This window comes from Phycodurus eques, chromosome 14 (genome assembly GCF_024500275.1).
Source record: "Phycodurus eques isolate BA_2022a chromosome 14, UOR_Pequ_1.1, whole genome shotgun sequence".
Taxonomy (NCBI): Eukaryota; Metazoa; Chordata; class Actinopteri; order Syngnathiformes; family Syngnathidae; genus Phycodurus; species Phycodurus eques.
Window position 1 is genome coordinate 10,438,661 of NC_084538.1, and position 14,965 is coordinate 10,453,625.

The following is a 14,965-nucleotide window of genomic DNA, read 5'->3' on the forward strand; positions in this document are numbered from 1 at the left end:
ACTGTATATCATATAGTCCAGTAAACATTGTCATATATCATATAAAAATTTGCATTGTAGAAGAGGAGCAAACGATGAACTGTAATATAGTGGGGGTTCACGGTACTAGCTGCTGTGGTATGTACAAATTGACAATAGGAAATGTTTTGTAACCAATAACGACATGATTTGAGGCTAATGAAACTGAGCTAATTAATTTACACATTGTAGCACAATATGAGAGGTGTCCTGGGTCTCTCAGGGAAGCTATCAGCGGAGGATAGCAGGATGTGAATGTGGCACATTTTGAAGGGCAGGCGTGGGAGTGTATTGTGTGTGCCGTTACGATCGTAAATACATGCCAGGTTAGGGTTGTCTCAGTCTCCAAGCAACTAACAGGACTGCTTCCCTCTTGCAATCAACTTCTTAAACAGCTAACTTACAATTCCATTGCAACATGCTGCCAATTTTTTTGTCTTGAGTTTGTTGTCACGTTTCTGTCGGGCCAATTATATATTACTCGTGCACTCACTGTAGTAGTCTCGCCACGCTGCACTATTTGCATATCTGTTGTTGACCAATACTGGCCACTCATGCCAGAGTAGCATCTGCCCCATTTGCACTGACCGAGGAGAATCTGCAACATTTGCACAATCAACATTGTCCCAGATTATCGCACTACTAGTCACTTTAAACTGCACACATTCCTTAAAGTCTCTGTGCCCTTTGCACCATGGTCATTGCACCGGACTATTGCTATATTAGTCATTCAAACTGCTCTAAGTGCTAGAGGACTGTGCATCTTTTTGGACAATTGTCAAAAAAAATACAAATAAAATTTGTACCGGCATTACCAGATAACTAGCAACCCTTTATTGCTCAGTGACTGTTTTTGTCAATGTCTTTATGTCCCCAAAGTGTTCTCTGTCAATTGACTGTCTGTTGTCGTACTAGAGCGGCTCCAACTACCGGAGACAAATTCCTCGTTTGTTTTTTGGACATACTTGGCAAATAAAGATGATTCTGATGATCAGGGCTTTGTCATTGTGAGGGCTGCGTGAGCTAAGTGCTCGGTCGTCGAGGTGACTTGATTTCTTCTCTCATATCGGTGGTGGAAGCATCCCGAATTAAAAGCACGTGTTATGTCTTTTGTCCCGCCATGCTTTGACTCAAGCTGATGTGTTGTACTCCTTCCGAGAGCAACACAATCCTTTTATTGTTTGCAGCAGGGGGATGCTAGATCGCTAGCACTTGGACTTTGCACAGTCCACCCACAGACTTTCCCTCTTGTTCTGCCTTGGCTTTTTCTTATAAAAGGTTTTACTTGTCTGCTCACAGTTGCACATTATTGGACGCTCCTCCGCCCTTATGTCTAGTTCTTGAGCATTTCCAAAGTGATGCCCTGTTGTGGAGGACATTGTCTTTTTGTACTTTACCTACATCTAATAGGGAATGAGACTGTATATCTTATTTGTTTCCAAGGTGCGATATATGACACATTATGGACAAAAGCCAATTATATCAACAAAACAATGTTTTTTAACTGTATCCTACTAGTTGAATGGGGGATATACAGTACTGTATACAGGAGTTGTAATGCACTACAAAACACAGGTCACAGTTTTATTTGGTTCATATTCAAATTTTGTGTGCTTCTAACAGTGCTTGAGATGTAACTTGTGCCAAAAATGTTATCTTTTTACTCATAAAGTCCATGACCTTTAAAAGTGAAACAGTTTAATTTAAGCTAAACCTAGTATTGGAATGTAATTGCTACTGTGGGTTGAACCACTTGTATGGTAAATACAGTATTCACATATATTCCATCGCATGGGATATATATATATTGCATTGTGGTCATCTACAATGCATTTCTTGTTAATGAATAATCGTGTGTTAGGCCCCTACCAAGATGATCAAGTTAATCCTATGCTTTAGATGACTTGGGTGTGGTTGAATGAGTTTGGTCTGGAAGAACTTGAAAGCCCTGACCCCAACCCCATCAAACACTGCTGTGAGTGTCCACCTCACATGAATAAATCCATTGTAGTTTGAATAAACAGATATCCCAATACTTTTTTCTGTATAGTGTACGTACATTTAGATGTTCTGACTCCCATTCATCAATGTAGATGACATTTTAAAATTAGAATGTCATGTTCAACTTTGCCGCTTTTCATTACGTGACAGAAAAGAGAGCATATTGCTTTATTCTCACTTATAATAAATAAATACAAGATGTAGCTTGAGGTTTATATCTGTGGGTCTTTTCATTCATGTCACCCTCCCATGAGACATCAGATAGGAATGTAATATGTTTTTTTTTTTCTTTCTGCACAGGTACTGCTTCATCGTGACGCTTGGCTATTTGATCGTGTGTCAGATCACGCGTGTCTACGTGTTTGATTACGGCATGTACTCTGCGGATTTTACCGGGTAAGCAGAGACATGCATGTGCAGTTTGTGATGCTATGATGACGTTTACGAGAGAGGATTGGAGCAAGAATGCGGAGTATTATTCCACTGTGAGCAAGCCAAACAAAAATGTGTCACACCGCTTGACGGCGTCTGTAGACGGCCGTCAATAAGGGATTTGCGATTTGTTCTCTCCACACTTTTGTGACAATTCAAGCAGACGGCCTGCACTCTGTGCAAGGTGGGGGTGGGTTGTTGCTTGGCAACCAAATCCAAACCAACAGTGCCTGTTGGAGAGCACAGATTTCACTCTTTCATGTCCTCCTCCTCTTGTCCCTCTTATTTTACTCCAAAGACATCACATTTTATTCTATAAGTGAAAAGCCTGTAATCCTTTTTATGTGTAAGATTAGTATAGTGGAACCAATAATGTTGAACACATTCTGTTTCAGGATGCTGGTTGACCTCCAATTTTTTTGGGAGGACAAAATACAAAAGTACAGGGGTTCCTCGGTTTGTTATACAAGTGTACAGTAAATACAGGTTTTTCCATCTATGAGTAAAAAAATCTATACAATTAAACACAGTCTTAACTACAGTGATGAATGACAAAGGCATAATGTGTCACTCACGCATTGCACCTTATGACATTGAATATGAATTTAACCAGTGATATTCGTAAAATTATGAAACACTTCATTTTCTTAACATGAATGAAATCTAAGTCAGAGTTTACCCTATATCCAGGAAATGCTGGCATATGGTCATTTAATTGTGCAAATATTCAACAATAATTGAGCCACTAAGAACTAGAGTAGGCTAAATCAATGTTTGCAGAAGTGAATAGAGAAAAGGTATATATTTCAATTGAATGCAAGTATAAATAAAGGATATATTGTCATCTTTTGTGAAATATTGATAGATTTGACAGATTTTTGGACTTTGCAATAAACCAGCCATAAAACTTTCCCGCAAATCTGGCATTACCACATTACTGGTAACCTTTTATTGCTCAGTGACTGTGTTTTTTATGTCTCAAAAGAATTCTCTCTCCACTGACTGTCTGTTGTCGTACTAGAGCGGCTCCAACTACCGGAGACAAATTCCTTGTGTGATTTTGACATACCTGGCAAATAAAGATGATTCTGATTCTGAACTGACAAAAATGGAGTTAGCCCACTCTAGTTCTCAGTGGCTATATTTACATTGCATAACCTCCTCTCTTGTTTTGACGGTTCTCACATTCTTCTTCTCTTAATGCTCCTTCCAATGCAAATTGTACTATCTCAAAAGCATTCGACTTTAGAAGTCCCACTTCGATGAAATCTTTGTATTTTTTTAATTATTAATTTTTAAATAGATAAGACACAGGATTTCTGTTCAAGTCTTCTTTTTTTACCATTCTCTTCATTGTCCGAGAGGGAACATCCCATTCTAAATCTCATATGGTCATTATTATTGGAGAGGATAATGGGTTCATTATTTTCCATAAGCGATCATAAAGCAATATCCCGCCAACAAACAAGGGGTGCCATTGTAAGAGTATTCTTCTCTATGAGCATTCAAATGAAGGCTTTTATTATATTTAAGCGGCCGGTTAAGAGATCCGGACAGTGGGCTGAGCAGCTTGTGTGTTCTTGTTTTCATCAGGCCCATGATGGTGATAACGCAGAAGATTACAAGCCTGGCATTTGAAATACATGACGGTAAGAGCAACATGACTGCCTTTTTTCACGGGAAAATCACTAGCTTAAAAAAAACAGATCACACGGTCACATTTCCAAGCCGATGATTCTTGAACCAGCACAAAGAGTATACATACTGTTGCGTAACAACCACTGCGCTCTGCTCACTCTGTTACAAACGGTTAAATGACTGACTTAAAACACAAGTTCCATTTTGCAAGAGGACACATGCAGTTAAAGCTGGAACGTCCATTAAATTCTGGCCTAACAAGGTCATGCCACATGAAGTCATCGGGCTACCAGGTGACCAGCATGTGACACATTGTCAGATTTTTGGAACTGATACTTTCGCTTCTATCACTGAGGACAATGAGTTACTCGCAGCGTTTTAGAACTTTCGTGAAGTCTCAATACAACCAACAGTTGTGTGTGTGTGTGTGTGTGTGTGTGTGTGTGCGTGTGTGTGTGCGTGTGCGTGCACTGTTTGAAAGTGCTCAAATTGGCGGTCCTAGCAACTAATTCGTCCAAACTTCCTATCACATTCAGAGCGGTTAAACCCTGGACTGGGCGCTAGTCAGTTGCTGAACACATCAATGAACAACCATTCCCACTTACAGTAGTTACATTCACACCTATGGATGAATTTAGAGTCTTAATTGAACCTTTGAAGTATGTTTTGGAGATGTGTGAGGAAACCACACTACCCAGAGAAAACCCACGCAAGCACTGAAAGAACATGAGCTGAGATTGAAACCCAGATCCTCTTGACAGTGAGGCAGACTCAATAACCACATTCTACCATGCTGCCCAACTACACACTACAACCACAATAATAAACATAATGCTAAATGAATACCTCCTGACAGTGTCATTATCTTTTTAAAGGCACAATACATGCTACAGCTTTAGTATTGGATTGTACAGGTCTACCTAATGAAATGGCAATGAAGTGTATATCACACTTGTGCACATGCACGTTGAGTATAGCTCCGAATTAATTGGTGTAACGGTGACCTCACTTATGCTGTGCTCATGTTTACCAGTCATTAACATTTTTATTTTATGAAGTTTAATTAACTCAAATTTCACGACCGAATCCCAATTTGGATCACCAAATGGTACATCACACTTTGTGTGTATGCTTGAGATTTGTTTTAAGCTTTCATGAGTAAGAATTGCTGAGATTTCCCCAAAAAGCCGCAGCTAAACTAAATAATTGACTTGTCGTAGCTTTTACATAACCCTACGATAGCCATTAAAACATAACCTCTTAACATAACATCTTAGTGTACTGTACATCCATCCAGCCAATCGCTGGGCACATATACTGTAGTCTCACAACCATTCACATTTACAACCATGGACAGTTTAGAGTTTTCATTGAACCTAAAATGCATGCTTTTGGAATGTGGGAGGAAGCTGAAATACCTGGGGGAAAAAATTACAAAAGCACATGAAGAACATGCAAACTCCACACAGGAAGGCCAGAGGCGAGATTCAAACCCAGAGGCTCAGAACTGCGAGTCAGACACGCTAACCATCGGCACCATGCTGTAGAAATTTCCTGCAGATGGGGGGGTGGGGAAAGGGAAACAAAAACATGAATTATGGAGGCAGAAATGATGTGCACCTAATCTTAAACGTATCCATTGACATGTTGTCTTCACATTTTGTTCTAGGACATTCATTTATGAGGATACAACAGTGCAGGACAACATTTTATACACTAACCTAATTGGTGTCAGAAATAAAAGCAGCCTGTCACCCTGTTGCTGGGATTCTCATTGACAACCTTAACCTCCTAAGACAAATATTTACTAAACCAGTCCTCAAGACTCGCCGCTTAAAATATTTGTCACCAAGGTGCTGTTGGGAAAGTGCAGCCAGCGCTTGTATTAGTGTAGGACTTGAATATACACTCCGCTGTTGCCTGTTTAACCTTAGCTGAAGGCTAAGAGCCTTTTACAAAGACCCAGTTACATTTTGGAGGGTTAGGGTGGGAGGGCTTTTAATTAGGCTTCTAACATTAAATGTCACGGACACCAAGAATACCTTCCAATTCATCAAATCAATGTAAATCAACAGAATTTTCCAGTTTTTTTCTGATCACGTTATTTGTTTGTATGACAACTTGTTGCTCGGCAGAATCTTTGCTTTTTGGCAGAGAACCAACAGCAATAAGTTTGGGTTTCGAATTTCAGCACAGGTCTTCCTGTATGACATTTGCATGTTTTTCGCAGTGCTCACGTGCCATGTAGTTTCTCTGGGTATTCTGGCTTCCTCCCAAATTCCAATAACATTCATGTTAAGTTCTAGTTGAAAATGAAGATTCTAAATTGTCCAAAGGTGTGAATGTGACTGCGAATGGTTGTCTGTTCTGTATCTGCTCTGCAATTGCCTGATGGACAGCCAAAGGTTTATCCCACCTTTCACTCAAAGATAGCGGTGATATATTTTTTACAAATATATTACAAATTAAAAAACAAAAACAAAAACCTACATTTGGAAATAAGAACACATATTGGAAAACAGAACTATAGCGCTGACTGCTGGATCTTTTGGGGCACTGCGCCCCCTGCCCTTAATGCAGACAGGGTCAACAACTGCTTTACAGAGTGTATCATCCTCAGATTTTTTTGTCTGTTTGTAGGTTTGACCAAGCGAGAAGGACAGCTGACTCCAGGTCAGAAATACCTTGCAATCAGGTATGTGACTCAGGTATGTTTTTATTGCTCTAGATGACAGGACCTAACGTTTGTGCTGAGTAGCGATGAAATAGTTTTAATCGATTTTCAAATGGTTCGTATTATTGTTTTGAATTTTCATTATCATTAATACCATATTTAACGTAATGTGTTGTGGTAGCGTGTATTCCACAAGTGATAGAGTGACGCAGTATTGCCAATTAAAGCGACTCTTTAAAATACAATAATAATAAAAAAATATTAGCCTCAAATCTTGCAACTTTTTCTGGTGTTACTGTCTGCCGCTTGCTAATTTGAGTGCAACCTTACCATACAGTAAGTGTAGCTTTAGACACATATTGGTCTGAAACCTTAAGCTGGACAAAAGCACTTGAGTTGACAAAAAATCATTTAAAAGACATATAGCCAACTTCACTTTAGGAGTTAGACAAGAGTAAAAGTAGTATTGTGATAATGCCGATAATTGTTATTATTTTGGTCGAGGTTGTCATGATGTGAACTTTTCCATACCGTTAAATCTTTAGTGCTGAGTGATGTCTCTTTTAATCGAAGGGGAGTAAGTCAGACCCACTTTATTTGGTACTGTAGAGAGCATTCAATGAGTGTTTGGTATTCAAGAAGCTACGTGTCACTCTGGTGTGACCTGCATCCATCGTGTTGGAAGTCCCAACTCTCTATTAGGCATGCATTACAACGGCAGGTTTCTCTTTCCTCAAGCATTTTGCTGCGGGAGTGAGCACGGCTGCGGAGGTTCAGCAAGAATGTAAGAAGTAGGTCAGGGACTTAATACGTGACAACATCTTGAACAGAGCAGAGACGAGAGATACAACAGACAGTGGGAGTGACATCTTGACATGTAAGGGAGGATGAAGGGAGAGATTTATTGTAAAGCCCAGGTACACTATAGACAAAGGTATTGGGACACAAAGGAGGACTGGGAAGACTCCAATATATTGAAGGAGTGTGTCTGTTGTATATTTTTTGTCCATTTATCTAGATTCTAGAAGAACACCACTGAAGGGGTTGAGGTAACTGATAGCTCTCAACTTCAACATAAAACTCATCCAACATGCCTTTTATGCACATTACTTTGTGCCTTACCCAAACTGCTCTCATATACTGTGTTCTTTCGCTATATTGCGGTTCATCGTTTGTGCCCCCGCTATATCACTGACTTTTAAGTGATTGTTTTTTTATTTAAGTTTACACACGAGTCCAAAATTAGAGTTGGTGCCTTCAGTGTAGTGCCACATAGTGCAGCAACATGCTGGGCATCACTCAGTTCTACTGCAAGAGATGCAGCGTCATTCAGAGCAAAAAGAAGAGAATGTCTCCAGTTTAGCTCCAGTGGTAGTCGTTATTCTCAGAGAGAATGTATATGTCTCTTTGTGAGTATTGTAGTATGCTCTATTTGTATCTGTTGCTGCTCTGTGTCAAAGTAGCAGTTGTTTGAAGGTTTATAATTACCATAACAGAAATGCTCATTTTCGTTAGTCTGTCTATGCCCTTATGCATTACTGTGTACTGTATGTTGGCATTAAGCTAGCGGACCTTTGTTATTATTTGGTTTGGTTGAATTTTTGTGTGTTAATATACAATGTTTAACTCAGTTTTACAGTCATCTTTAACTCTGAGTGACAAAACATCTTGAGAGCAAGCACACTTTGCCTATTATTTGGTGAACTGTATGAGTGAGAGAGTTAGAAACGGTGCTAAGGAATACTTTAAAAGTGTATTTTAATAAGTTTAATTGCATCTTAGTGTGTGACAGCGGTAAAACTGTACTTTTTTTGTCTTTTATATGGTATCCAATGTTCCCTCTAATTTTTCATGTGTCTGAGCTAACACACAAACTTGAACCACTGTGATCAACATCATAATAATAAATTTTATTTTAAACACACTTTCCATTTGAAAGCAAATCTCAAAATGCTCAGTAGAATTAAAAAAAAAAACAAGAGATAAACTCAACAAATAAAATAGATAAATCAACACATAAGATCATCCATCCATTTTCTGAGCCGCTTCTCCTCACTTGGGTCGCGGGCGTGCTGGAGCCTATCCCAGCTGTCATCGGGCAGGAGGCGGGAACTGGTTGTCAGCCAATCCACATAAGATCAAACACATAAAATCAAAGAGCAAAGGACGTGTGCACTGTGGTTACGTGTGGTCTGGGGGAGAGTCCTGTAACTTATTTGAATTTCTACAACTCAAAAACTAGTGACAATATTTAATGATCAAGATCCATAAATGAAAATTGGAAATAAATGAAACTAGATGAGCACAAACCTGATTGAGTGCTTAAATTTCACCTTATTTTTCCTGTGTTTTTCGAACTTCAACCCCCCCCCCCCCCCGCCGCATCTGCTTGATTCATAATGGGTGTGAAGGTCAGGGTGGGGCTCCTTTCCTGAAAGAACTGAGACATGTACACCTTTTAGAGATAAAATTTTGTTCACATTAAAACTTTCACGTTTTCCATAATGACGTGTGGTGTAGCACAAACATATGATACTGTAAAAATTCCATTAACTCTGTAAAATATATAATTACAGTTTTTATTAGCATTTCTACTACTCATTGTTTAGCATTTAATCATTATTAACCATTATAGATGAAATTTGTTAATTTATTACACTAGAATAAGCACAAAAGGCTGAGGGGGAAAAAAAATCACCTTTGTTAAATTGTCTCGTATTGGTCGCTCAGACTTCCGACGGCAACCTTTATTTTCCCTTCTGTCCTTCTCACGTCTCCAATGGTTGTACACGTTCTCCAGGTTGATGGCTTCGTCTGCCTGCAGCTTTGACTTTATGTGCATCAGCTGGTCCAAACGGTCCACTTCAAGAGGATTTCTGGATGCTGTTTTGATACGATTCATTAAACAAAAGCCTCTATCACAATCTGCACTGGATGCTTGAAATGTAGCCCAAATATCCACAAGCATCCACATTGTGACCCTTGAGGTTGTCCAGCTCTGTCCACACCAAAAACTTGCTTGCCAAAATGGCTTCGCAACATGTTATGCAGAGCAGACCTATCTCGCTCGAAAACCAAAAAATCTCACCCAGTTTTTTTTCTTCTGTTTGCACATACTCCGACATCCATTACATCTTAAATGAATCACATTTCCTTTTTACTTGGCTTGGTGAGGGGATGTGCCACTGCCCGTTCGTTTTGCCATTATTAAAAAGGATCAACGTAATTAGCACTTAGCATCATTAGCGTGTCTTTCCTCCACATTGGCCACACCGCTTTACTAGCTGAAACACCTGCGGGGACACATACAGACGCCCGTCAATGACCTTGATTAGTTGCGTAAATACTTATGGGAATCACATGATTGGCTGGAGCAGCCAGTCACCGGGCACTCACTGACTTACATTGAAAAATAGCACAGAATTAATTTTTGTGTTTATTTTATTTTCAATTCAGGTTGGATGTTTTTTGGGGTTTTTTGTGCGCAGCGTAAATTTTCTGTGCGCGGAGACCGTATGAGCAGTGCGCAATTTTACATGCATGCAGTTTAGAAGGAACCCTGATGGTATCTATTGCAGAATTTCATCTGTTGAGGTCGGGTCCGAATTGCCGCGATACATGGAAATTCACTGTAGTTGGACCTAGCCTTGAATTGAAATAGTCTTGGTAAAATTAAGATGAAAGATTAAGGGGCAACTAAGGGGTCTGGCCAAACTTGTGATTGAATTGAGTCAGAAGTGTGTCCATATGTGTGTCTAAGACTTTTGTTCCAAAATTTGCATCATCTGTCCTTGTATGCCTCAATGCCTTGCTGTGCACAATTATTATTATATTATATCCACATCTTCTTTCCATCTCACCCTAAAGGCGGATCCCCAGCCTGCTGGAGTACCTCAGCTACAACTGCAACTTCATGGGCATCCTGGCGGGACCCACCTGCGCCTACAACGACTACATGGCTTTCATCGAGGGCACGTGCTACGAACCACGTTACCAGGAGAACGCCAACGGAAAAGAGAACGGCAAGCTGAAGCAGAGTGAACCATCCCCCAAGGTTGGAGTCACAACTTGTTATATACTGTACACAGTCATTCCACACACAGCACAGGGTGCGATATTCCATTGTTTCCCAACCGTTATTGAGCAAAGGCACATATTTTGCATTAGAAAACTCACTGCACACCACAACCCCAAAATGTCATGTCAAACGTCAAAAAGTACATATGCATGATGTGCGGTGGTCGTGGTGTAGTAGTAGAAGAACATAACATTTTTCTGTCTGTCAATATACATTGCTGGCATAAAAGATCCATTATTTATTTTCGATAAATAATTTTAATTCTAATTAAGGGAAATTGGATCAGTTCCCATGATGATCTCTCATGTCACACTAATGTGCAGTGGCACAGTGGTTGGCAATCACTGATGTAATACAATACAAGAGCTGTACAAAGATAATAATGAACAGTTGTATAATAATGAACACTTTCAATTGACGCTGTCAACGGTGTTAGTTTTATTACTGTAGTTGCCATTGGTACTGCTCTGTACTGAGAGGTGTTTGTAGCAATTTGCTCCTTTCATGTATCTACTGTACATAAGCCATCCACAATACACAATAAGAAACGTACTGTGAAATTATTACCCCATGAGTGTCAAAACTAAACTAAAATTAAACATTATTAAGGTTGTTAAAGCCAAATGTTCTTGTATTGTGCATGTCTATTTAAGAGACATAGTTAAAATTTTTTTGCACAATTCAAAAGAGTTCTTCGAAGATATCTTAATAACATGTTGGTGAAATGTTTTCCTGAAATACACAAAGGATAAAGAATTACAATATACAACACACACGATATCATCGCTTGTCACAGTCAGGTTCAAATATTTTCATACCATGACGACCGGGGATGCAGTGTTGCCAACTTCAAGATTTTTAGTGATTTATCTGCCCCCTCTATTGACTTTTTATAAGTGATGAGCAATACATCTAGTAACTTTTTGTGGTGTGGTTTGAGACTGTTATATTTTCATTGTGATGATTCTATTTTCTCTCCTCACCATTTAGGATGATGTCATCTCCAAGCTGTGTACATGCGCCATCTCTCTGGCCATCTACTTATCACTGTGTAAGCTGATCCCAGTGGAGCGCGCCATAGATGAAGACTTCATAAACAACACACCGTTCCACCTACAAGTGGTCTACCTTTACCTGGCCATGCTGGCGCTTAGACCCAAGTACTACTTTGTCTGGACACTCGGTGAGTTCGATTAGGGTCAGACTCCAGGATACATAGCGAATCAAAGCGAATTACATCATGAAGTGGTAAACACTCAGTGTACCCCAAATGCTTAACAAGTGATACAGTGATGCAGTCCTGGATTTACACGGCCTGATTCAAGGGACACAATTCCGTTTTTTTGGCACAATTATGGTTTGGTTCTGTGTGGTGTGCAATCAGAATCAGAATCATCTTTATTTGCCAAGTATGTCCAAAAAACACACAAGGAATTTGTCTCCGGTAGTTGGAGCCGCTCTAGTACGAAAACAGACAGTCAACTGACAGGGAACACACAAAAATACTGTATACAGCAGAATGTAAGGTAAAATTTCCCTTGAGGATTTACCATATAGTAAGTGTAATAAATTACATTTTTAAAATGTTCACAGAAAGACAAAAAAAATTTAAATAACGGATATCAGGCTTCTTCCAAATCTGGATAAAAATCTGATATGTATATCTGCCAGTGTGACGTGCAGCGTAATCGCGCCCTCACCTGCGCAAACAATACAAATAAACACATTAAAAAACATCACCTGTAAATATACACTACAGCAAAAACATATAGCTTAATAAATGTGGTCTAAGTATGTCCATTAGAGGCGTGTTGATCGCTAAATATGCAAAATCCTTGTCGACTGCAGCCAGTGGATTCATGTAGTGGTTACTGTCATTTACATCAGTGTGCAATTTGGGCATATGTGCATGTGTGTTGTTTCATGTGTTTGGTGTAAAGATTGCCATATCACATATGTGTCACATAAAATACACACAGAAATAAAATATAACAAAATATCAGCTATGACAAAAATGGCCACTTGGACCTGCATCTTAACGCCAGCCTTAAAAACCTTGACATTAGAGCGCCCCCTGGTGCTGTATGTGCAAAGTGCATCCTCTCCTGCATCGCTTCACTGCTCTTTCATATATTAATTCAAGTATTCTAAGCAGGTTTTGTGGCATTCATTTGTATGTTTCCTTTGCAGCTGATGCCATCAACAATGCAGCAGGGTTCGGCTTCAATGGCTACAACAAAAATGGCTCCCCGCGGTGGGACCTTATTTCCAACCTCAGAATTCTGGACATTGAGGTTAAATTATTTCATTGTAAAGAAGCATCATTTCGTCTTGGTGCCCATTTGAAACAATAATCTAACCGCTTGTATTTTGGGGGCTTTCAGTTTGCCACCAGTTTCAAGCTTTTCCTTGACAACTGGAACATCCAAACATCTCTTTGGCTCAAAAGGTAAAAGCACACATAAAGAGTAATTTACATAGTGTCATGTGTTTTGTTGTGTTTTAATATCATGGATTAATTCAGCCTAATGTATTTTCTTTCAAAATTCTTTAACTAAACACTCCTCGTCGATCCTTCCCTCAGGGTGTGTTACGAGCGCTGTCCCGTCAACGCCACTGCCGCCACCTTCCTGCTGTCAGCAATGTGGCACGGCGTGTACCCGGGCTACTACCTGACATTCCTCAGTGGCATTGGCATGACCATGGCGGCACGTGCAGTAAGTGCACACAATAGTTCTAGTGGGGAGTTCCTCGGGCAGAAGAGTCGGTACATCTACACAATCCACTGAGGTTTAATACAAAATGCATCAAAGATTTTTTTGTTATGACTTCTGCCAGGGGCAAGATGTGACAGCTAATCTTGATATGCATGGGCAGAGGTATCTGAAAAAATTGTAATATTGTGGAAAACCTTTTTCAATAGTATTTAAGTCAAAAAGTGAAACTCATACATAATATAGATTCACTACACAGAGTGAAATATTTCCAGATTCTGTATTGTATAATTTTAATTAATAGCAAACAGATAACAAAAACAGAAGCTATCAAAATTATTTTTTTATGTAGACATAGGGAGGAATTGGCCTTCTGAACATATATATATATATATATATATGTAATTGATTTGTATAATATGATTTTCACTTTTTTAAATGAATCTACTGAAATAAATTACATTTTCTGTGATATTCTAATTTATTGCAATGCACCTGTATATACATATTTCCTCAAATAGTGGGCTCCACTGCAATAGACCCCTTAGCCCAGTTCATCGCCATCCCCTTGAATAAATAAACGCAGTATGCTCAAATAGACACCTCCTTCCCCCCACCCCAAAATATCAAGTGGTTCCTCTAGGTGGCTGCAATTACCTTTATTGTGACTTCTGATATCACCTGTGCCACAGTAGATTCAATTACTAACACACAACATACAAGACATCTGTAAAGCTGTAGTTTACTTCAGAGTTAAGAGAGAAAGCTGCAAACATTTAAACACTGACTTGGATAGAATGATGGCTGTTGTACAAATAAAAGGTCTCACCCCTAATAATGAGCTTACCCCTGGTAGAAATACTGTAATAATCCTTATTTTAATAAATAGTTGGCTCTGCCCACTACATAAGAAGTAGAAAATAGGGTTGGTTTGTTTGTTGTCATCATAAATTAAAAACTGCTCAAGTGATTTCCAGTTGCGGATTTGTCACACAAAAGTTTATTTTTTTATTTTGTTTATTATTAGGCGCTATAGTTGTTCCAGGAAGTGTTTCTGGAAACTTCCATATATTTACTTTTTCCATCTTCTTAACAGAGTTACAAGCGTTTAGTGTTCACCGCAGCTACTTAGCAGACAAACAACCCACCACAAAAACCTTTTCATGCAATACTGATACAGTACTTCAATTAAAGTGTGTGCACCACTCAGTAAATATGAGAATACTGATAGTGGCTATATAAAAACGTGTGTGTGTGTTTGTGCGTGTACTTTTGCCGCTCCCACACATTTTAAACATGATTAAGATGATTGAAACACTTTTTGTATTCCTGAGTACTTGTTGTCGCTCTATTGCTTGCAAACTTCTACAAATAGGAGGTGTGCTTGCTTCAAGCTGTTTGTCACTCCCA

General features: G+C 39.2%; 1 protein-coding gene across 4 annotated transcripts in view; it reads left to right on the top strand.

Annotated features, from left to right (window-relative positions):
• Nucleotides 1-14,965, top strand: part of mboat2a (membrane bound O-acyltransferase domain containing 2a) — a 50,084-nt gene that overhangs the window by 31,789 nt on the left and 3,330 nt on the right. For 3 of the 4 annotated variants that reach the window (XM_061696353.1, XM_061696354.1, XM_061696355.1), the window contains 8 exons: nt 2,320-2,415; nt 4,045-4,100; nt 6,730-6,784; nt 10,631-10,817; nt 11,832-12,024; nt 13,032-13,135; nt 13,226-13,290; nt 13,426-13,558. In XM_061696353.1, the coding sequence (XP_061552337.1) occupies nt 2,320-2,415; nt 4,045-4,100; nt 6,730-6,784; nt 10,631-10,817; nt 11,832-12,024; nt 13,032-13,135; nt 13,226-13,290; nt 13,426-13,558 (889 nt within the window). Of the gene's footprint in view, nt 1-1,971; nt 1,994-2,319; nt 2,416-4,044; nt 4,101-6,729; nt 6,785-10,630; nt 10,818-11,831; nt 12,025-13,031; nt 13,136-13,225; nt 13,291-13,425; nt 13,559-14,965 lie in introns of those variants that run through there. The other variant, XM_061696356.1, reaches the window with a different exon arrangement.